This window comes from Oenanthe melanoleuca, chromosome 1 (genome assembly GCF_029582105.1).
Source record: "Oenanthe melanoleuca isolate GR-GAL-2019-014 chromosome 1, OMel1.0, whole genome shotgun sequence".
Lineage (NCBI taxonomy): Eukaryota > Metazoa > Chordata > Aves > Passeriformes > Muscicapidae > Oenanthe > Oenanthe melanoleuca.
Genome location: NC_079333.1, coordinates 79900950 through 79925871, shown reverse-complemented (window position 1 = coordinate 79925871; position 24922 = coordinate 79900950). Strand labels below are relative to the sequence as shown.

Genomic DNA, 24922 nt, shown 5'->3' with positions numbered 1-24922 from the left:
CAACTAGGTATCTACACTGCTCAATTCCTCCTGCCAAAAGTTCTCCGCATTAGAAGGAAAAACACTGCAATTGTCTAACCCAGCCTATTTGACACAGTGTTAAGAAGTTACATTATTCAGATATTTGAGCAGAATGGGACAAAACAACCAGGTGAAGACAGAAGCTTCTAAAACCATCTCAGTCACAGATAGAACACCAACCTGACAAGCCAAAGATAGGTAGCATGTCCAAAGGCAGTTCGCTCCTATTTTAGCAGCACAAAGAAATAAATTACCATGCTTTGTGGTTCCTTAACTCTCATTTCATTAGCTGTTCTAGGGAACACCTCATGCTTCTCACAGATAGGCACCTTAAAAATGCCAATAACAGACTGAAGCAAGGTTGACTCACAAACTTTAATAACAGCAAATATAGATGCTACAGCGTGGAGAGATTTCAATGTGGAAACACATTTCAAGCAGAATTTGGCATGAATCTACTGTTATAATGAGTACACATTCCTGTCACCAGCAGAACTAATGTGCTCTAATTTCCTAGAGAATTTAATATTTTGTCTTCTCTCTCCCTTTCTACTACACACTATTTCCACTGGACAAAGAGGAGATAAAGGATGCAGTTGGTTTGGCTTCTAATAACCCTTCAAAACTCTAGAATGAGCAAATTCAAAAGTTAGAGGGGAAGAACAAAAATGCTATCACATACACATAATTTCCTTCAGAAATAAAACCAAAATAGGCTTTCAATGTTATTTTATACCAACAAAGAATGTTATGCCAAAAGGGCATTTAGCTTTTAGCTTTCTGCTCCCATTTTCAAAAGATGAACATCAGGCTTCACCTTAGCAGTATTCAGCAGGAGAAACAGTGATCAACTAGCTGCATGTGCATTCAGAAAACATCTCATTTTGTGGCTGGGTGCAGGACAGTGAAGCATCTGGAGGGGAAGCCTTATGAGAAACAGCTGAGAACACTTGGTTTGTTCAGCCTGGAGGAGATTGTGGGGAGACCTCATTGTGGTCTTCAACATCTTTGTTCGGAGACTTGGAGGGGCAAGTACTTATCCTTCACTCTTGTGACCAGTGACAGGACTCAAGGAAATGGCATAAAGCTGAGTCAGGAGAGGTTTAGGTTGGATATCAGGAAAGTTTTTCACTCAGAGGGTGGTTGGGCACCGCACTTCCTCAGGGAAGTGGTCACAGCACTCAAACCAGCTTGCTGGAGTTCAAGAAGTGTTTGGACGATGCTCTCAGGCACATGGTGTGACTATTGGGGTGTCCTGGCCAGGGCCAGGAGCTGGACTCAGTGACCCTTGTGAGTCCCTTCCAACTCGGCATATTCTATGATTCTTTAATTTTCAAAGTTTTAGATCATGAGCAAAACTTGTATAAATTGATGTTCTAATACTCATGCACAGAACAAAATAGCAAGAATTTAAATGCCTGCCTGTGTGTAAAAATACACACTAACACATACATCCTTAAGGGTGTAAACAGCAACCAAACATATTTGGAGCTGGCAAGAAGTTTCAAGCTGGGGTAGAGGGAACATGATGGGATGATGATGCAAAGGCAAAAAGTGTAAAAGAAAATACAGGGATGAAGGAGCTCTGAGCAATGTAAAAACGAGGGGGGGTGTCAATTTTCATCCTTTGACTCAGCATTTCAAAATCTAAATTTGAAAGTATGAATCAAGAAATTCGATAAAAGCAAAAAATGTCCCAATAAAGAAGGCTAACAGAAAGGTTTTTTCATGACTACTTTTTAATTATTTCTGTACACAGTGCAAATTTAGATTTAGCCATGTAACTAAAAGCCCATTACAGGATGGAAGTTCTGCCTGTCTCCTCTCACAACACAAATGCAGGAATACAAGTGCAGTTGGTAATGACAGGTATCTCAACAAGCTCACTGAAGTCACATGGTTAATTTTAACCTTGCCTCTTAAGTAGTGCCTATAAAGCACTTCTTGGTGCAATCAGCTCTACTAAAAATATCAGAAAAATTAGATGCAACACTGTCTGCGAACAGCTTGATTCAAGCATATTATGACTAAGAAAAAGAAGCCCAAGAAGATAAAATACTGCTCTATTTTCTGTAGGCTTTGAACAGCCACTTCAAAGAGTTTCCTTTTTTTTCCCCCCCTACCTAGGGCTGAACACCCAAACCTCAGATCATGTAAGATGTTAAAACCTAAATATCTTCAGAAAAGAAAACTGATGAAGGTAGTAAACCAGAATTTTTAGGAAGAATCAGAGGAACTGCTTTATGAATATACTCAACCTGGTATGAATACAGTAGGCAGAAGGCATTTTAAGGGAACATTCACATAAAAAATGAACAGTTTTACAGTGGTATCATGAAAGAGCTGAATATGAAATGGAAGAACAGTAAGATGCAATAGAGAAAGAAAAAAAAACAAATAATGATCTACACATGTATTTATTATTATCTTATGTATTCTCACAGTACTTGGAATAGTAGGACCCTTACCAAAATTTAAAAAACAAAAGATAGAAAAGAACTATGATATCTTTGCCATGTTCTGACAGCACAGTAATCTCAGCATAAGAGAGACCTAGAGAAAGCATTTTGCTTCTCTGAATATGTGCCAGGATGACAAAACAAGCTTGGAGTTGAGGGGCACATGAAGTACTCTTTCTCAACACATTTAATGAGCAGGTTTTTCCCTGTGGTCTCACAATCCCTCAGCCCTCATGGGGGAGGGGTGTCACAAGGCCCACTGACCTAGATTAGCCTGTTGAAGTTCAAGATCCTCCACACTTGGCAAAATAAGATTGCATTACAGCACTTCTAAAGCATACAGTGTCTAATATCTAGTTACTATTTTCATAATGTAAGGCTATAAATCATTAAACTCAGTAGAAATACTTCAGTGTGTTGACCTGAAACACTAACTTTAAATGCCTCTTCAGTTCTTCTGATAATATATCTTCAGATGTCCATCTCTGATTTATACCTTACTTGTAAAGGAATATAAACCATAACTGAAGACATAGTACGTCTTTAATTCTTACTTGATCAGCAATGATATATTTAAGAAACAATTCTCCTTTTTAAAAGTTTATTCATGGTTTTGATAAGAAAATATTTTAAAGTCTCTTTCTTGAAGGATAAGAGAAGAAATGCATAAAACAGTTTTCTTTTTATGAAACATTAAAGAAAGTATCAAAATGAGACTGTGCCTAGTTTTTTCAAAATTAGTTACCAAACCACAAAAACAAGGATGGCTCAAAAGGCAGCTGTTAGCTATATTCCTAACAAATGCAAAACAAAAATTAACAAGGTAACCTGCAATCATGAACAAAAGCCACACTTGTGGTTTATTTATACAGTAAGTATATTTATTGTATAAATAAACCACAAGTGTGTTCATATCACTGTTGAACGATTTTTGTCATAGCTAGGTGATACAAACTTCAAGCACAAATGGTAACAGAGACCAAGGAATAAATATTTATTTCTGACAAATTATGAAGTCTACACACGTTATTTCTAGATTTAGAATTCATACATGTGGCAATAAACCATACTATATATAAGCACTAAAATTAGACAGAAAGCTATTTCTTTCTGAAAACTTCCAACACACATATATCCTTTTTATTCTGAAAAACTGTTTTTTCAATTTTTTAAAAAATAACTGGAGGGTGAGCTTAAAGGCCAAGTCTTGTCCAAAACACTTTGGTCAGCTGGAAGAAATTTGGTAAGATTTCTGACATTTAGATTACCATTCTGTAAAATAGTTTTATTTTACTTTTCAGCAACACACATTAAATAAGAATATAGGACATAAATAATGTGACCTTCAGCTCACATCTCTCCAGCACATTCAATTGTCGCTCCCTCTTCCACTGTAGTGGCAATTCTTATCATTCCTGATACACTGCAAGATTCTGTCCCACTACCAGAGTGACAGCAAATCCATCTGTTCTCCTGCCCTTAAGGAAAGGGAGCAAGCAGGTTGGCACAGAGCAGAGGACAGCAGACTGGCAGCTGACCTGTGGCTCAACAGAAACAAGTATCTCCCCCAGCAAACACAGCCACACAGATGCAGATTCTGGCACTGAAGAGGTAATACTTTTCCCAGGGATCTTCAAGTGCTTCTGGGTGAGGGGAAAGGACAAGTGGCACAACAGATGTCTCTGAAGTTTGTACATGCCAACATCTGAATCAGGCAACATCATGTACTAGGAACTGTAAAATAAACTACTGAACTGAGGCTTCTTCTGATCTGCTATTTTTACACATGGACAATTTTAGACAATGAACTGCTGCTCTACAGTAACAAATAAAACTTTAACTGGCTTCAGTATCAAAAGTAGTATTTTATAGACCCCTAAACGAAGATGTGAACATACAAACTGTTTTTTCCACTGCCTCCACAGGTGCAATTACTGTCAGCAAAGGTCAGGAAAAACAGTTAACTGAACTAACCATTTCAACCTTCCTCCCATGATGCACACAAACCTATCTACCAGACCATGAAACCAAAGAGAAAAATCACCTATTAAACCATTACTGTCTGCAGAAAATTCAGGCATTAGAAACCGAGCAATTTCTTTATAACGTTTGCAACTGAAAAGAAATATTCTGAAGACATTGGAACTTTTCACTGGGTAACTTCATTTATTCCAAGTCAGTCTATCATGCCTTCAAGCAGCCTGAATGGGCAAATTGACTTTTCAAGTAAAGAGTCTAATTAAACCTGAAATTAAATACAGCAAATGTTTAACTTCAATCACACTTAACCAGCTTATTTCACTAGCCTAACAGATGCATCTATCAGCAAGTACAAATACTTTGTGATGCTCCAAAAGTAGTGATCAATATAGAATATGTAATGTCAGTGACAATGACCAAAACAGCTGTAATACCTGGTTGTTTACCCCACACCCAACTCTCAACAATCGATTTGGCCCTGTAAGTGGGCAGTGGAGTCTCTTCTTCATCTTTCTTTTCTTTGTCGTTTTGCTCTTCTTTCTTTGATGCAGTTTGGCATTCAGTGCTATCATCTAAAGAAAACAAAAGGGAGGGGAAAAAAAAAAGGCCTTAGTTAAGTTACCTCCAATTCAGGTTGGAATTCAGGTCTAGATTAGAAATGTAAAGGTGAAATCCCCAGCCCACAAGCTTACAGAAATACTGTCTATCATTAGGAGAACACAGGGGGGGAAGTAGTATTTTACCATGTTAACTGCCACAGGTGCTGGGCCTCACATTTCATAAGACAGTGACCTTACAATCCAGAAATCACCTCTGTAACCTCCTCAGGATGAGGACTTAATCTAGATACCATCATGTAAGAATTGCAAAGGATTTGCAATACACAGTACTGCAAAGGAGGCACTTGAAGTCAGATTGTGCTCCCAATTATCCATATTGCTGTAGTATTTACTTGGCTTTATATTCCATTTCCAACAGAATAAGAACAGACAGCAATAGCCTTAATTTCAAAATCAAGGAAAGCTATATATTGACATTTACACTAATTTTATGCAGCAGTATGTCAACATCTGTAAAACATCTAGCATCTTAGTAATTACTAGCAAGTAATGAAAATAATACAACCATTTTCTACCCAAGCAACAAAACAGCATGTGCAATCCTTTTGAGACTACTTTCACAAAGTCAGAACACAGATATTAGTCACTTATCTCTGTAATCAAAGACTGCCTGAAAGTCTCAATTTTCTAAACACCGTAGAACTGACAGCTGGAAGTTTCTCTTCATTGACATTGGGACTATGAATTTCCATATCCACACCTCCAGCTGGTTCAATGCATAAGATGGCCTTGCAACTGAGGGACATATGACCTTCCTCACCCTGACCTTCTTTCCAAACCATACCACTCAAAATTTCTCAAGTCCAGCATTTGAAATTTGTCCATTAAGAGTTTAGTTCCAGCCTATTTTACCTGGCTCCTCGGATTCACCAATCCTTCAATCCTACGTGCCAATGTAGTCCAGAGACTTCCTCCCTAAATGTCCCAACCACAATATGACACATAAGCACTAGTATTTTGTCTTTTTTCCTCTCTCATTCCACATCCCACCAAAAAAATGCATTTGTATCAGCATAAATCAGAAGAAAATAGTAAGCAAGAGGTTTACATCAGTAGCCAGACATGGAATATCTGACTGCAGACTGCATCACACTCAGTGAGATCAAAGGCTCTCATTACCTCAGAATGTAAAAAATACATCACAATGTACAAAAATATTCAACTATTCTTTCCGTCTGGCCTAACAGAAAATTAATGCTTAATCTGGTTGGAACTGGATCTGTGATTGCCTCTTTTTTTTTTTTTTTTTTAACTTGCAGACAATAACACCTCTCAAAGCTTTTTGGAGGAGCCTTAATTATACAAATTTTAAATTAAAGCACTGTTTCTTAACCTATAACTGACACTAGTGCTCAGGAGATGGAAGATGAAGACTGAAGGGCAGGAAAAAAAGGAAAGGAAGCATAATTTCAGTATCCATGATAGAACTGAGATTGTAGGCCAAGGAAGACCTAGCAAAGCCACTTGAGAACAGGAAAATGCAATTTGGATATACCTGTTCTAAGTAGCAAACAGAACCTAATTGTGTTCCTCAAATACTGAGGAACAGCTGGTGAGTCACCAGTTTGATAACAATGTCCAAAATGTGATTCAATCCAGCTGTTTATTTTCAAGGCACAAGCAAACAACATTAGAAGAACAGAACCCATTACAGACCAAGGACCTTGTTCAGCCCCAGTGGTTCAGAATATTTCCAGAGTAACACCATAATCACTGTTTCTCCACTCACCCACACGTCTAGAGACACACTTTGCAGGGTCTGGAATTTTAGCTAGTGGGTAGAAGGGTGCTGTGCCAAGACAGTTCTGCAGGCAGATGTAGGAGAACTTGTTAAGCTTTTTAACAGATCCTTGGCAAAGGATGACAACCAAGGGCTACAAACTTAGTCATTTTATCAAACTCCTCACTGTAAATAGAGAAGATCCCAAGCCAGGTGGGAACTCAGGCTTTGAACGGAATAAAAACAACTCTGGCCTGTAAATCCACAGGAGGATTTTTTTTTTTTAATTGTCTCTATAAACCAAGAAGAAGAGCACTGAAAGAAAAAGTGGGAAGGAAATTAGCTAAGAATCATGTTAAAAGACCATGTTAAATTGTTCCATAAAGACAGTTCCCTAATCTTGCAAGAAAACAAAAAAAAAAAACCCAAAAAAAACAACAAAAAACAAAAACAAAAAAAAAAAAAAAAAAAAAAAAAAAAAAAAAAAAAAACCAAAAAAAAAAAACAAAACCACTTGCCACATAACAGACCAAGCTGGTATCAGTCTAGATCAAAAGCAGCAACACAGACATCATAATTATGGAACTTCTATTATGCTTCATGAAAGATTTTAAAACAGGACGACCCAAATTTTTTTCAGAAAGAGGGGTGAGGAAGAGAAATATCTTGAGCAACACCAGAACAGACCAAAGTAACAAGTAGTAAGACAGTTTTCAAAACAATGCATGCAAAAATACAGTGCAGTGTGTCAGCATGATTTAATTTTGTGAATATTGTGGTGGGGGAAACAACTGCACAACATCTGCCTGAAAGACCTTTCTCTTTATTTAGTTTACAGCCTTATGCCTCTACACTGAGGCAGGTAGGCACAGCCAGCAGGCAAAACTAAGTAATTGAAGTAACCATTCTCAACTAGAAATTAGCTCCCAAATCAAAACACAGCAGCTCACCATGTGTGCACTATCTTGCACAGCCATAGCCTAATCTGGTATAAACAGAGGATAAAAAGGAGGCACTAAAAATGGAACTTACATTTCATAATCAATGAAGAAAAAACCTGACACTGCACAGTCACCTCCAGCACCTGTTATAGAATGGTCTTGTGCTGCCCTGAAATGCCAATGAACTCATGTAATTGGGAATCCCTCCACAGAGGGAGAAAGCCTGCAACAGTTTCCCTACAGATGTTGCCACTGACAGGGCAGAAAGTCACACAGTGTGCTTTAGCCAAGGCCTGCTATATCTTACAACCACCCTAAACCAGTATGTGGCAGTCCCAGATACAGGAAATATTTTGGCAATATATTTTTTCGGTCAAAAACCCTTCATTTTTTACACACACACACAAATATATACCTACATACAAAAAACTGATAGTTATTTGTGAGGGAATGATACAGGCCTCACTATTTGCAAACCATATGTATACAGCCTTCTAGGCTAGATGTTAAGATTCTGATCTCCTAACCCTAATCATAAATAAAATTTCTTTTCTTCCCTGGTATATTACATTTTTTTTTATTGCATTAAATTATTTTTTGAGCAATACAGCAATGTAAACTTCTGAAGTCAGACTGTCCAACAGAGTGACTACAGACTTCCCCATCCTGCAGAGAATATCATAATACACCAAATTCTTGAGCCACTGGGTACAGCTCACAGCTGGGTCAGGGGAAGCAGAAGAGGAAAGTGGCACTGCTCACTTTTAACAAGTTCTCCCTTACACAAAAAAAGAGGATCAAAGCAGGAGTCAGCCTACATCCCTACACACTATTACAGCTTGATTTATAGTGTGGTCTGAACAGCAGCCACCATAACCAATTCCCACATACTGTTATTCTCATCATAAATATTTTGTTTCTGCCAGCCTCTCTGGAATTGCTTGTGGCATTTGGACTTCATTTGACCTGCTTGCAGGTGCAACACTGAATGAGGTTTGTGTATTCAGAGGCACCAGGCTGAGAAAGGTCCAACCTTCAGGAAAGGGGGAACAGAAGAGGAAGCCCACCCACAGTGTTTACCAAAGGCAGGACAGAGGTATGAAGCTGACCATTCTACATTTTTGTCCTGCAACTTAAAACAGCTAATTGGAACAGAATTTTCCACCTATGAAGTTTGAAGAATCAAAAATAAGTAAGAAATAGCAACCCACACAAAAGAGAACTGCATGTCTGAAAGAGACTAGTATGTCTTAAAATTTCACACAATTCTCTTAACTTGAAAATTTAGTAAGAATAATATTATTTAATACTTTTTATTATTTTCAGAACATAGCTTCTCATATACAAGGTATTAATCTAATCCAAATTTCCTCAGGGCAGCCTGATTGTCTTTGAAATACATGCAATGCTGCAAGTGCACCTGTATTTGGACATCACTACTGTCACAGCTGTGTCCTCACATGATACTTGGAAACATACAAACACATTCTGTTGAACACATTTATCAAACATGTTTTTCTTAAAGTGCCATGAATTCAAAACAAAAATCTTATTCCTAACAAAACCTTCCTGCTAACATAAGAAAAAAAACAAACAAAAACACACTACTTCTGTATTCTTCCTAGAGAGAAAAGGAATGGTTTTTTCTATCAATAGCATGTTCTTCCAGTCTGCTGCCACTGCTAATATCCACTGACAGAATGAAGTGCCTCTTCTGAACAGTCCAGTCAGCATCAACAGAGAGCTACAGCACTAGTGAAGAAATAGATTTATAGTGGATAGGTTTAAATCAAAACTTCTTATAAAAGATTGAATAAAAGGGACTACATAAAATAACCTCTAGTTCATCTCCAGTTCAGTCAATTTAGCAGCAAACTCTGAATATTGACATTAACCTATATTACTTTTCATATAAAACTACTGGGTTTTATATATATCTCATTACTTGTATGTACTTTTCCCTCTCCTCTTGAATTATATTTGTATATCATTTATGCAAAAAAGTAAGTTCCAACTAAACAGACGTAAATACTTTAGATTTTAATTTCATGAAACTCAACTTGAGCTGCAAGTTCAGAGGTGTAAAACTGACCAGCAATTTTTCTGGTTCCATGATTCACTACTGCCTAGCAAAATCAAACATACAACCTGACTGATAGTGACCAAAAATAGCCTTGATTAGCCTTTTTTTCCTCAAAATTCAAGCCTGGTAAATAGGCTGTATTTTAGAATCCTGTAGCAAACACAATAGCATTTATGAGCAATAACTTCACTGAAACACAGTTCATACATTAATCCTAAGAGTTAAGAGCCTGAAAAAGCTGTTATTTAAATTTTTTAACTACTGCATGGATTCAAGAAATACGTAGAAGAACACACACCCTCCAGCTGTAGAAAGGAACAGATGTGATTTGTGCTACGTAATACCTACACTTAACTCCTCCAGAAGTAAAGACAAGTGGAAGGTGGCATTTTAGTTTTACTCTTGTTACTCACCATCCAATTCTAATCCTAATTGGCACTAAAATAAACTAAATTAATTTTCCCCAAGAGTTACTGCCCATGACAGTAACTTGTAAGTGATCTCCCTGGCTTTATCTCAACCCCCAAGCTTTTCCATTTTATTTTCTCCCTCTGTCCTACCGAGGAGGGGCAGCAAGCAAGGAGCTGGAAGGGCGGGCACCTGGCTAAGGTCAACCCACCACAATACAGCAATGGAAACAAGTGGCAGTCTGCCTTCACCACCACCACACTATGCATATCAGAAAGCTTTCAAAAGCCTCATCACAGCCTGGACTGGTAACATAAACATATTAGGGTAACATAAAAACCTTATATATACAATAAAGTGTCAAAAATTCTGTATTTTTAAATAAGTGTTCTATAGTCTTTAACACTCTACACCTTTTTGAACCTTCTACGACATACTGTTTACAGTTACTTCTGTTTACATACATACATCCAGCATTAAAAAAAAATTCTCATCACTGTTCAGAATATGTGTCCTAAGTGTGGACAAACATGAAGTCACAGATGATTGACTTAGCACTTCTGGATTTTTACTTTATACTGCTGTCTATATTTTCCATCAGAAGTGACAGATTGCATTTTCCTAGCTGATATTTCAATGATTAAACTGAAAACAAAAAACAATTACACCATGACATCTTTATATAAGCTTTCTCAGAATTACTAAAAGCACTACAGCACTACTAACTAAAAATCTCAATTCACTGCAGCTACTTAGCTATAAAAATACTGGAAGAACAGTTTTCTGTCAAAGACTAGTACAGGTACAACTCTAAAAACAATGTGTAAGTATCCAGCACAAAAAGAGCAATCCATCAATTTCATTTGCAAAGCAAGTATTTACTTTATTATACCCTACAGTATTACAGATGTTTGTTATCCTTCTTCTAAATGAAAGCACAGTGTGTTGTATTGTTATACCACAACCACAATAACACCTCTATCATGAGCTGCCAGTGAACAGGAAAGGGTTTCCTACAATTCCTTTAGGAGGTAATCCTTCTCCTTATTGCATCAAGTTTACACCACCACTAATACACATGGAACTAGCCAACCCAAAGAACAAAATAGTAAACTGCCTGCACTTATTTCATGAGCAGCTTTGTAGCAGCCCTTCTGATAAGATCAGCTGTATTTTCACCCAGTGTCAACAATAACATTCTAAAGGGCTAGCAGCATAGGGAAGACAAAAGTTTTCTAACTTTGAAACAGTTAGGAGCATAACCTGATTTTTACCACTGCACGCAGTCACCAATAACCTACAAAGCTTATACTCTTGATAAGTAAATGCATAATTCATTCATCTCTCATAAATTATTTATTGTATCTTAATTCCTGTAAAAATTACCTCCTCTAGTTAAAAACACATCCATTCCTCCTATTTTTAAAGGAGACATATTATAGGAATGAAAATTCCATGAGTAATTGAGCATTATTGGTTTGAAATATAATGTCTATCCCACAATACAGTTCAGGAAGTAATAGATGCTAAAATAATAGCTCACTATCACCAAAGGCAGTATTTCTACCCATCTCCTAATTTATCTAGGAATCTTACAAATTACTGACAAAACTTATCTGACCATTTGGTGAGTCCATTTCAGCCAGATCAAGAAACAAATATTTTTCTTTTTCACCAGTTTAATCTTCTGTTCAGTAAAGAGTCAAAAGAGCACCACTTTGGGTGAAGATGAAAAAAAGGCAAGAGCAGAAATCCCCTCATTCCAGCACTGCCCATCACAAAACAAAATCCACCTCCACCAAAGTAATCTAAGTAGATGCATTACTCTGCCATTTGCAGTATTTGCAGTGTTAGAACTGTTCTCAAGTACACTGGAAAACTTTAAAAAAAAAAAAAAAAAAAAAAACACACACTACATTCTCAGGCAGTTTTTAAGATGACCTTTCAGTTACTTTCTGAAGATTGTAAACAAAATTAGAAATAGCAGTATCAGCTTTATCCCATTCCTCAGTCCACTTCCTTTAAACAAAGGCTTCAGCTGTAAACACACCAAGCATACCAAACAAAGAGACACTGCCAGGCCTCTCTCATAATAACATGCCTAGTTATAAAGTTAAATTTCACAAGGCTGGAACAGATTTAAGCCTTCATTTGGAGGCTTGAACACTAGAAAACACTTTCAATTGTATTTAATTCAAAACATTAACACCTGCAAATTGTATAGACGTGATGATAAAGTTTTGTGACAGTATGGAAGCTAAAATCCATTTTCATCATCACAATGAAAGAAAAAAAATTAACAAATTAAAAGAAATTTAAAACTCATACCTTTTCTTGGAGGTAGTTCACCACTCTGTATTAATTCTGTTCCAGGATATACAATCTCTCCATCTTTTACCATTTCATTCCACAAGCCACATAGTCCATCTCGTGTAAAAGCAAGCTGTTAAAAATACATTATATATAGTTAGACACACTTTTCTCTCAAGGCAACTCAAGCTAACAATTAAAAGACACCTGATTTGATATACCATCCCAGAAGAAAGAAAACACATGAGAAAACCATCTCATTGGAAATGAAATTGTATGTGTATATATGACAGGGATTTAAACAATCCTCAGAATCCCTGATGTCTAGCTATGCTATTTTCAGGTGAAAATTGCAAAATGGTACATTTTAGATAGGTTCAAGTCCAGCAAAATGAACTTCTTTTGGTGAAAAATTCTTATCAAAAGCACTTCAGAACTATCCACCCATTCAAGATGACATCAGCTGGGGGCTGGGGGGCAGGGAGAGGGTGTGAGGTGTCCTTTTTCTCCACAGGACAAGCTATTCAAACAAAGTCAAGCTGCATAAAAACCTCAAGACAGAGAAGCATACAGTCCCCTCGCCAACCAGCAGCTGAAGAGCTGGGCATCTTAACCAGAATGATGACATCAAGGAACAGATTTGTAAATGAATTCAGCCAGTTCAATCTGGTCCTGCTGTGCAAAGCATCTCTCACAACCGTCCCTTTTCTTTCCAACTGCTACAATGCCTCCTCTCCCATGAAGAGCCAGATTATGGGATGGATCAAGCCTAAAACCAGCAGCACCCAGAGGAAGAGCAAAGGGCTGCCTCAGCCCAGGTCAGTTCTCAATACACTTTGTGTTTAAGGGGACAAATACTGGCAACAGAACATAGACTCAGCTAGCTGGAACCACTCACAAAAGCACTGGCTGTAACACAAGTCTCCTAATGATTTAGGAATTTGGATCTCCCTTGGAGAATCCTAATGACCAGGATAACTTCTCTTCTATGGATGTTGTTTTTTTGCTTTATAAAATGCTGCAAAACAGGTATCTACATCCCAAATAAATTTCATAATAATCAGGCTGAAATTCACAACTGTATAATGTAAGTGAAGAGGGCAGGACATTAAACTGAAAAACAGAATACTTTCTGCATACCAAAGCAGTGCAGTGGACCACATTAAAAAAAAAAACAAAACAAAAACAAAAAAAAACACCACACCACCACCACAAAACAAATAAATAAAAAATTTAAAAAAACTAAAACCACCAGCTGCTGAAGGCTTATTCAGAAGCATCTTTGTTATGTAACTAGCATTAAAATCCAAAGTGTTTTAGCTGAGAAGTAACACAAAGATGTGGCTTACAACAACTGCCACAAAATATTTACCTCTACACAGAAGTCCACTTGTCTTGATAAAATAGCTCAAAATAAAATACATTGTAATGATTAAGGTTTACAGATTTTGACACACCCACCAGCAGGGAAGACATTTGCTGCTCCAGCTCATCCCAGCTTTTTTTTTTTTTTCTTTTAACACGAATTAAAATGCTTTTCACACCATTGTAACACTAAACGACCATAGTAATTTCTTGACTTCATATTGCATACTTGAGAAATCCACTCCAACATGTATTAATGATTCCAATAATTCTTCTTTCAGCATAAAATATGAGTTGACACATTGTACATGTCTGTCACTTACTATTACCTGATCGGGGCAGAATCATGCAGTGTGAGCTAGACATTATTAATCTTATCTATGATTTATCAATTGTACAGCATCAGAATCAAACTCTGTCCATCCTTTACTGAAAGGTACAGTCCCTGTTCTTCAGTGTTAAACAGCATAAGGAGCTTTTCCAAAGATTTGTTTTGTTAAGAGCTTTACGTTTGACTCCATTTTTCAAAAATTGGAATAATCTGAAGTTACATTTCAACAATGAAAAAGATCATTCACCATTAACAGATTTTCTTGATTGTTCCCAGCCTATGAATATTGCAACAATAAATGATGATCACTTTTTTCTTCTTTAGAGGTGGTCATATACTTTAGAGGGGCATCTAGGAAATTTACTTTTTATAGTTTTTATCTCGTGTAAAATAGTAAAACAGCTGTTTCACCGATTTTGGTTCATATAGTGGTGATAGATTATTTTTTAAACTTCCACCTCTTAAATGCTAACCTATGGTAAAATACAAGCTTGGAAAATAGCAAGTGAGGCAACCCTCCAGATGGGTTACATAATAAATTATAGTTTTCACAAATTAAAGATCTTTCTCTAATAAACTGTCTTTTTCACACATTTTACTTTACATTCTCAGATGACCTTGGTATGGAAAATTATTCTCACAGCCTAAAATCTAAATGTCTCCAGGTTTGAATGCCAAATTTTTCATAATGTAGCACTGTTCTATTTCAGAAAATTTACTTATGACTTTTAAAGGCATTCATATAAAGCAGAATCAGGAACTGTTTTCTCCACTTCAACCACTAATCCTTTTACATGGCACAAAGTTCACTCAACTCTTCCATGCAACTAAAAACTGAAAAAGTAAACAAAATTTCTTTGGCCTTGGGTTTGGTTCAAAGTCTTATCAAAGTAATTTTCTTGGTATGTTGCAAAAAGATAGAGCAACTACCAAGGCTATGGGTCACAGAGTTCCACCTCCTTCTCTAAATACCATAAGCAGCTTTCAGATAAACAATTTTGCCTACTACTCAGGTTGTAGTTAACATCTGTCAGCAGTAAAAGGAGGAAGGGAAAAAGGAGACAAATTTGAAAGTAAAGAAACACTGGACTGACTTTACAGCAATAATCAAAGCAACCAGCTGAAGGGATAATTAAGAAGCAGTATTTACAACCAATACATCTGTCATAACTGAGCACAACTTAATTCCAGCCGTAACAAAATGACTATTAATCTACTCAACATTCAACAGATATCTATATTTTCTATATATATTGCCAAAAGTGAAAGAAAAGTCTGAGTTTTTCAGTGAGAAATTATTTAAACAATTTTATTTTCATTATCTCAAAATTACATGATCATAATAGAAAATTTATAGCTCTCTTAAGAGAAATATCTCTTTTAGCCAACAGAAATGGGAAGGAGTGGACAATACAGAAGAGGGTCATGGTGACACCCAGAGGGCCCTTGGCAAGCTGGAGAAATGGGCTGACAGGAACCTCATAAGTGCAAAGTCCTGCAGCAGGGGAGGAACAGTCTCAGGCATCAGTACAGGTCCAGTGCTGGGCACAGTGTTAGAGATATGAGCAACAAGGAGAGAGCCCAGCAAAAAGCCATGAAAATGATTAAGGGACTGGAACATCCTTATTATGAGGAAAGGCAGAGAGAAAGGGCTTGGGAGGAAAGCTTATACATATATATATATAAATGAAATATATATAGTCTGAAAGGAAGGTACAAAAAAGATGAATCCAGGCTTTGCTCAGTGGTACCCAGTGACAGGACCAGAGGGAATGGGTGTAAACTAAAACACAGGAGCTTCACTTTCACCACCAGGAAACACATTCTTGGAGATATTCAGAAGACTTTCAAACACAGACTTGGGCACTGGACTCTAGGTGGCCCTGCTTGAACAGGGGATTTGGACCAGATGATCTCCAGAGGTCCCTTCCAATCTCAAACACTTGTGACCCTGTGAAACTTGCAGCTGAAGATAACATTCTTCTGTGTAGTAGAAAAATCAAGTGTCTGCTTTAACTGCTCAATCCTGCATTTTTTTCTTACTATAGTATTTTATGACATTCTTCCTTTGCTCCCACCAATACCTCTCACATTCAGTCATGCATAAAGAGTCTACCAACACACCTCAGTGTTCAAACTAGAGAACTAAAACTTCCTTCAGAACAAATCTGAAAATATTTCTCTGGTTCCTGTTTCCAAAGAAATAAAAAATAAATAAAAAAAAAAAAAGAAAAAAGGTACTTCCACTAAATTATTTGAAGAATGTTCACAAGGCAATTGGTGGTACAGTACAAGAGAAGAAAAACATACTTGGTGTCTTCATTGTTCCTGACATACTGGAGTTCCAAACACAAGAGCTGCTACTTGTGTTTTGTAAAGTCTCTCTCTTGATTCATATGAACATCTTTCCCTCTAATAATTTAGTAACTTCATTTGTAAATGCTTAAAGGGATGAACTTAAACTCAGTAAATTAACAAATTAAAAATAATGAAGTTTTCACTGAACTTTTGCAACTGACAACCGTATCAGAGATGTACCTCTGTACTTCCTCACCACTTACACGCTTCCTTCCAAAGACCAGGACAACAGCAGTTCTATACTCCATTACTGCTATCCACTGCCTTGCAACTTTGGCCCATGTTCTTAATCCTCCCACTCACTCCCCAGGCTAAAAATCTCCTGTCCTTTCCCATGACATCTACTGACCTCTCAATCCCCATCTCTTACACATCTCACCTTCAGAAACCCCAAGCCTCTTCCATCATTTGCTACACTTTCTCATCCCCAGACCATGTCTTGATCTCTGCACTTGAAAGCCATGGATCTCAACAAATCCACACTTCCCACGCAGACCCAAGGCTCAGCCCTGCTCACTAATCTCAAACTAAAAACACAAGGGCCTAAGGAGACTTTAAAGTGAACTTCTGCTGTAAACTCGGCTGCCTCCACTCTAATCTTTTGTTAATCTTATCTCTGCAGTAGAACTGTAATTTATTCTGTCTGGTACAACATCTGATTAAGTCCAAGGGGTATCTAGTTTGGTTGCTGACATATGCTGCTGCCAACCTCCAACAGGGCTGGCAGTGAAACTCCCCTGCATCCCCATTAACTCTAGACAGTAAGACACTGACGTTAACATTTCCTTCCATTTCAAGAAGATTACATCTTGCAACCATAACTGGGTAAGCTCCTGAGAATTCTCAAAGCTCTTCTACAATTTTGCTTTCAGTAAGTCATTTTAAGAATAATCAGCAGCTCTGATTTTGTTTTGAAGTCAACTACTTTAATTAGACAAACTCTATGCGGTACATTAGACTATGTTCTCAGTGTGGTCTCATAAGCTTCCCTGCAGAAGTATAGAAGCTTTCATAAAAGTTAACTTGAATTCAAGGAAAATGAAGCCAGGAAAATAAAATTACACAAAAGGATGAGGATTAACTCAGGTAGGATTCCCAACTATAAAACTGCACTGGAAATTTAAGAAACTGACTTCATAACCACAGAAGATCAATATGGATTTAAAATATAAGCTACTTAAATAATCTTCACCTCAGAATTGCCAAGGGTAGTGGAGAATCTGTTCCTTTATTCAGTTATTTTTGCATTAGCCACTGGCTGTATTTTAAAGACTACATGAAAAAACTTCTCGTTAGAAAAATATTTAAGCGAAAAACATTTTCAGCCCAGTAGAAGTGAAGAAAATCACAGAACAAAAAGTCCTTTCCTAAGTCTCTCTTTTGTTTTTGCTTTTTTGAATCCATTCAATTTGTGTTTCCTTTTTTATTGTTGTCTTAGTATTTTGTGCTAGCTTCCTTCCTTCCCTGCTGAACGAAGCATGCCCTGAAACCACAGCTGCTTATCACACCTATGCAGAGCACAGTGCAACATCACTAGACCTAGAAAGTGCCCAAAAGCTTGGAGAGCAAAGTCAAAAAGTTCAACAGCCCCACATCACTTCAGCAGATTTGGGGTTAAACTAGAAATGTCCCCATAATAGCAGGGTGCTGGTCTTCCACTTGCTGGAAAAGTTAACAGCTAATAGTCACACACAAAGAAAAATTATACAATTCCCTCAAACCTAGAAACTATTTCTATGCATCTCAAGAATAGCTCTGTCTGAGCCCAAATATTCATACCTATGTGTTAAATCTAATTTCTCAAACCTATCACACCACATATAGTGTTTGTCCGTCCATTTGGAAATCACTTATTTCAAAGAGACAGCATTACTTCATTTTTAAAAGAACTTCCAAAAATTGCTATTGCAAAGTTCACTTCCTTTAAATACAAAGGAGTCCTCACTTGCAGTTTGCTTTAAGAACTTCCAAATAAGCCCTTCGATTTTTTTGATCAGAAAATCGAAACAAATGAGACTAACAGGAAAGCCACAAAATAGAGAAGGCAACTTTTACCAACTTCTTGCATTTAATAGCCAAGACATCATTTCTTTACATAATCTCACAAGTAAAGACACTAATCTAAATGTTAGAAGAGTGGGATTTTCAAGAAAATCAAAACGACAAATGTAACTTTGAAGTAAGGATAAAAAGATTTCTAACCAGTGCAACTCTTAAAGGTGACTATTTCATTTTTAAAAACTCATTTTCATCTCTGTAGCTAAAGCTAATGACAGAAATAGTCTGCCAACCATGAACTCAATGAAAACTGATGGAAATGCCTCATATTCGTCTTGCAGACAGCTTTTGCACCTTGACTGTTGCCTAAAGTTTTTCTCCACACAACAGGAAAATGAAAGTTTTTCCCTCTAACTCCTGCTATTAATCACAACAGATCTCCACAGGATCCAGAATAAGCAGCCTAATTAAACTCCATTTGAACACACACATGCATCCCATTAGCTCACAGCAATTCTAGTTTTTAGTTATTCATCCATCACTAATTAAAGGTCTCTGCATAAGATTCTAATTTAGTTGTACAGTACATCTATTTAATCAGAATTATTTTAAGCACAGTTTGATTCTGCAAACTGGGTTCCCAGGTCTAAGTAAACAATTTTAATATTCCCTTTTTATAATAAAGGATGTCTTCTTAGAAACAGTAATTGAAACACAATCTCCCATTACACACAGTATTTGCTATAAATGTGATGGTTTCTACTGGTAATATTCATCAATAGGAAAGTGCTTTTAATGTATTAATTCAAATCTAAATAAATAACTTAGAAATGGAAATAATACACTGTTTTAAGAATGACACATGAAAAAGTGGCCTGCACTAAAATTCACCTATTTTATAACCTCATAGGACTGTTTTATTAACGGTGATGTTATACACATCCTATTAACATATGTCACAGGAGAACATACTACATATTGTACACTGATGTTCTCATATTCAGCTGAACTACTCTGATTTTTCAGCTGCTGTAACAGTTTACTTTTTCAGGCAACATAGAGCACCTTGTTTTGCTCCACCAGGAAATTTAGATTTTTTTAAGTAAAATAAATGTTTCTGAGCACTTCAAAATTACACTAGTAGCTGTAAACTGTACAAATAATTACAAACTTTGTAAAAAGACTCAGATCAGTTACAGATTGGATTTGGATCTTTGTAGAGAAATTCAGTTTCCTAAAATAGTATTGTTCAGTTTCACAAAAATTAAGCAAAAAATATTGTGAAGATACAGTTCCATTAACACTGCACACCACATCAGGTAATCTTGCAAGCCAGAGGCTCACTGCTACTACAAAAGGACTCGTGCCTTTGATATTCACTTAAGAACAGTAATAACATGCTACATCACACTGCCTTTGTCTCACAGCAGTAACATCCCAAAACTGAGTAAGAACATTTCAATTTGGCCTGGACACCAGCTGCAACAGTGACGCATACAGGTGATTAAACACAAGCCATGCTACAATCCACATGTCATTCTCTTCTTATTGTATTAATACCTCAATAGAATACTCATTAATGCAAATAGTACTAGAATATTGTGTATTACATTATTCATGCAACATCTTCTGGAGCTAAAACAAAAAAAAATACAATAATTTTCATAGGCTTAATCTACAATAACTGCCAGTTATCAAGTCTAAAGAACAAACTCTCTGACAATAGTGACAAAGGAAAAAAGTTTTAAAAAGTACTTTGGAGACTACTAGGCCAGCAAATGAAACCATTTTACTTCTAATCCTAGCTATACACCCCAAGTGTATAGCAGAATTTATTTTAAAAACTAATCAGTCTCTGTGTGTCTCCTCGGGTAATTCCCCAGAATAGTTCTGTTTCTCCAAGGACTGTCACCAACTCATTCTTGGAGTGTTGCACACTGAGAAGTTAAAAATGTAGCTGCAAAGTGGTAAGTTTCAGGGTCCAATTCCAAACAATTCATAGACATCTTAATCCCTTTACATAAATTTAGTGTCTTCTTCAAACCTCTCATAGCACTGTGTTCACCTTTTCAATTCCAGCTAACAGTCTCTTGAACACCAATAGGGCTCTTCTACAGCTGAGCCAGTAAAAGCATGCACGTTAAGAAATCTACATATTCAGTACACACAGAACTTAAAAGATTAAGACACAGGATTTATACCTATTAAAAAAATAACCACACACAGCTAGGTCATGCTAGCCGACCAGCAGCTAAAATAATCATTCATGTAGTAGAAAAATTCCCCAGAGCCTAAAACCCCTTTCCTTTACAGAAAGGATTTGCCATTTAATACATTAAAAGATGCTACTCAACATTCACAAGATCAATTTTCCAAAATACTGAACACACGCATCCAATTAAGAGTCCTGTGATGAGGACCTCTGTAATACCAAAAACAGGTAACCTAATAAGAAAATTATATTATACCCAGGAGGCCTGGCTTTTCTTCAGATTCCAGAGAAGTGATGTTTGTGCCCAGCAGATCACAAATGATTGTTGTTCCCTTATTTCATTATTCTCATTATTTTGACTACAGCTTGATTGGAAGGGAAAGAAAAAAAAAAAAAAAAAAAAAAAAAAAAAAAAAAAAAGAGTACTCTGGCAATTAAGAGTCTAACTTGTTATTACTCATAAAGAACTCATCTAAGTAAGATCATTTATTCATAGAAATATGCTGCAAATGAAGATTTTTATTATCAAAAGAAAGTCCTGTAACACATTAACTAAACTACAGTCTCATAAATCAAAAATTTTGTTGCATTTATAAACACAGCTGAAAATAACCCTTAAAACTTTGGATGACAACTGAAACCCTCCTATCATAAATTTAAATAAATAGGAAAAAAGGGATGAAGAAAAAAGGCATTACAAAAAAGGAAAAATCTGATAAATCACATGAACAGCCACATTTTTCACCCCACATAATACAGAAGGAAAAAAAGGCAATGCATAGTCAGCAGGTGTTACAAACAAAGGTTGCCACTTTTTCAGATAAATTTTCTGTATTCAACAATCATTGAAGCAATATACTTGTAATCTAAAAGCCACCCTTCTGGAAACAAAAACATATTTCCATATTATTTAATATGCTTATCTCCAAAGTGTTGTATAGCATCTTTATTTACTACATTAGAGAAAACATCTGACTTTAGATTAAAACTTTTAATTTGGTAGGAACAAAAGATGAAAATAGGATTAATCTAGCCAAATCAAGAGCAAGCCCTGTCATTTCACAGCATTTACATTCAAGACCAACTAAATAATGGAACCTCTTGGGCTATATCTGTCACTTCTGATTCCAATTTATCTTGTTTGATGCAAAATACTGGGGAAAGGCTGCTTTCAAATCACAGTAGCATGGGGAAAAATCCCTGCCTAACCATAAGAACAACTCAACTCAAGCATGTAGACTATCAGCAGGTAATCAGGGATAAAGTCACAAAAACGGAATTTTTTTAGAGTTTTTCAACAGCACTGTTACTAATAGTAACAAAAGAATAACATTGGCTGGCCCATCCCAAAAAAGAATTGAAGACTTTTGAGTTGAAACTTAGAAAGTTTATTCAAAGTAAGGGATCTATATGCAACATCTGGGTAAAGGAGAAAAAGAGACAAGTACTTAATCTAGTTACCTATTCCATCTAAAGCAAACACAACTGACTCAAACTACTCTATTTCTCTAGATTTTCCACTTATTCATAAAATTTGAATTGGGAGAACATGTTAGTATCCTCCTCCTCCCCATATCACGCAACTTTGCAAAATGAAGAAATCTTCTAAGAAAAAGAAAAAACTTTCACCAGATACTGGTATATTTCAATGAAGACCACTTCCATTTAAACCTTGTACCTTTGACAAAAAATTAACTCCCTTCAAAAAGGACAAAATTTAAAGGAACCATCTACTCATAATGCAAACAACTACAGTAAAATCTAATTTGAATTCTTCAAAATATAAATTACATTTTCATTGCCTTTCGCTTCAGTTCTCCTGTGATTAAAACTGCTAGCTCATATGTAGGCAGGACATTTAGTAACATTCTAAATAAGAATTTATAGTTCTAGCAAAAATGTCACACATCTACTAGGGGCTTTGACACTCAGCACAAGATAACATAGATAACATACACAGATAGCACACGTATGTAGCCCAGCTTATTTCAAGGCAGAAGGGACTGGACTGATCTATCTGCAGCTCAAAATAACTTAGTATTTCTTCAAAACCACTAATAAATCAGCATACTTGGGAAAACCTATACACTACCTCAAGAGTTGCCAGCTTTTTGGACCAAAAGCATCCTTGATCGGCACCTGAAAGGTCACAACGTAATATGACCATCAAACTCCTTACCTGCAAGTCTGTCTTCAACCATTTGGAGTCAAACCTTGCTTGAGCAGACAGACAAAAAGAATCAGAAGACATGTTTCCTTCTTCAGCCTTCTCTCCAGGCTGGCTGAGCAGCCCAACCTGCTACAGAAAGAGAGGGGGGGGGAAAAGAAATGTAAAAAAAACCCCAAAAAAAACAATCTAGCACATGAAGTAAACCACACAAGGTTATTTTTGTTCAGACTAGGACGGCTTCTACTTGATCTTTAAAATGTAACGTGAAGAAGAACCTCCCTCGTTCACATCCCCTGAATTCGCACGGGGAGAGGGACACGCATTAGGAATACTACCTGAACCTAGAAAAAAACCCCCACATCCCTCCCCATCACACCCGCGGGAAGGAAGCCTCCCTTCTGCTGCACTGAGCCACACCAAAGGCCTCAACGCTGCCCCTCAGCCCCGTAAGTGGTGCATGAAATAAATAATTGATCGTAGATTACGCAAGCCGCAGGCCAACATAAAGCGATTATCAGGGTCAGCCGCACCCCCTCCTCCCGGCGGCGGCCGAGGCCGGGGCTGCCCCTCTCCCGGCAGCATCCCACCCCCGCGCCCTCGGCCCGCTGTCACCGCCCCTCAGGGCCGCCAGCCGCGCTCCGCCCGCCCCGGGCAGCCGGGCACAGCGGGGCGGGAGGCGGCGGCACAGCCCCGCCCGGGCAGGGCAGCGCTGCCCGCACACGGCGCGGGGGCCGCCGCTGCCTGCCTCCCCTCCCGCGGGGCTCCGGGATGCGGAGCGAGGCCGCGCTCCCCCCGCCCGCCCGCCACCCCCGCTGCACGGCAATCCCGCCCCTGCCTCCCGCTGCCCCCAGCGCGGCGGGGCGCTCACACTCACCGGGCAGCCGCGGCAGCGACGGCGGCTCCAGCTCCGGCTCTCCCTCCGCCGCCGCCCGCTCGGCCCCGGGTAATCCTCGCCCCTCCTTCCCTCGCCCGCCCACCCCCCACCCCTCCGCCGGCGGAGCCGCTCGCCGGTCCCTCCCTCGCTCCTCGGCTACTGGAGCCGGGGAGAGCCCGGCCCCCCGTGCGCCAGCGGAGCTCCCTGCCAATCGGGAGAGCGGCGGCGGGCGGGACATCCTGTCCGCAGCGGGCGGGAGCGGGCGGGGAGCGGGCGGGGCCGCGCCGGCGGCAACGGAGAGCGGGGCGTCCTGACGGCCGGGATGCAGAGATTAAAAAAAAAAAAAAAAAAAAAAAAAAAAAGGTTGTTTAAGTCATTGAGGGGACATCTGCAAACTTTACTGTTGATTTCTAAATAAAGGTAGCTTTTAAATGTTTTAGACGAGAAAGGTTAGTAACGAGTAGCTCGGAGGCAAACAGAATCAGAGTGGGTAAGGGTGGAAGGGACAAGACTGGGCTCTGGTCCAGCCTCCCTGCTCAAGCGGGGCTATCCCGGAGCAGCCGGCACAGGACTGTGTATCTCTCCCTGGAGACATTCAGAACCCACCTTGCTGCCTTCCTGTGTCACCTGCTCTAGGTGACCCTGCTTGGACTGAATGACCTCCAAAGTCTTTGCCAACCCTCTGTGTCCTGATGCCTCCTGGATATCTCCAATGAGGGGGACTCCACAACCCCTCTGCACAATCTGTTCCAGGGCAAGGTCATCCACACAGTAAAGAAACTCTTGTTCAGGTGGACTTTGCTGTGCATCTGCCCACTGCTGGTCTCGTAAGTAAAGACCAATGCAAAGAAGACATCAGTAACTCTGCCTCCTCTGCATCTTCTGTAACCAGGGAAGGAACAGAGGCTGGGAACAGTGAAGTGATGCCACTACACATGAAGGAGTAGGGATACTGGGGAATAAAGTGTGAACTTGCTAATGGCAGGCAATGCCATTAGGAGTCCTGAGGCAAATGTTCACTGATCGCTCAAGGGAGAAACTGCTCTGAGGCAAATAATCATCCTTCAGCTAA

General features: G+C 38.3%; 1 protein-coding gene across 1 annotated transcript in view; it reads right to left on the bottom strand.

Moving 5' to 3' along the window:
- Window positions 1-23959, bottom strand: part of HERC2 (HECT and RLD domain containing E3 ubiquitin protein ligase 2) — a 101947-nt gene extending 77988 nt beyond the window's left edge. Inside the window, exons 1-4 of the mRNA XM_056491813.1 lie at window positions 23851-23959; window positions 22986-23105; window positions 12561-12675; window positions 4895-5032 (exon numbers count right to left, since the gene is read on the bottom strand). Of these exons, the coding sequence (XP_056347788.1) occupies window positions 4895-5032; window positions 12561-12675; window positions 22986-23057 (325 nt within the window). The 5' untranslated portion in view covers window positions 23058-23105; window positions 23851-23959. The remainder of the gene's footprint in view (window positions 1-4894; window positions 5033-12560; window positions 12676-22985; window positions 23106-23850) is intronic.
- Between the last annotated feature and the right edge of the window lie 963 nt (window positions 23960-24922).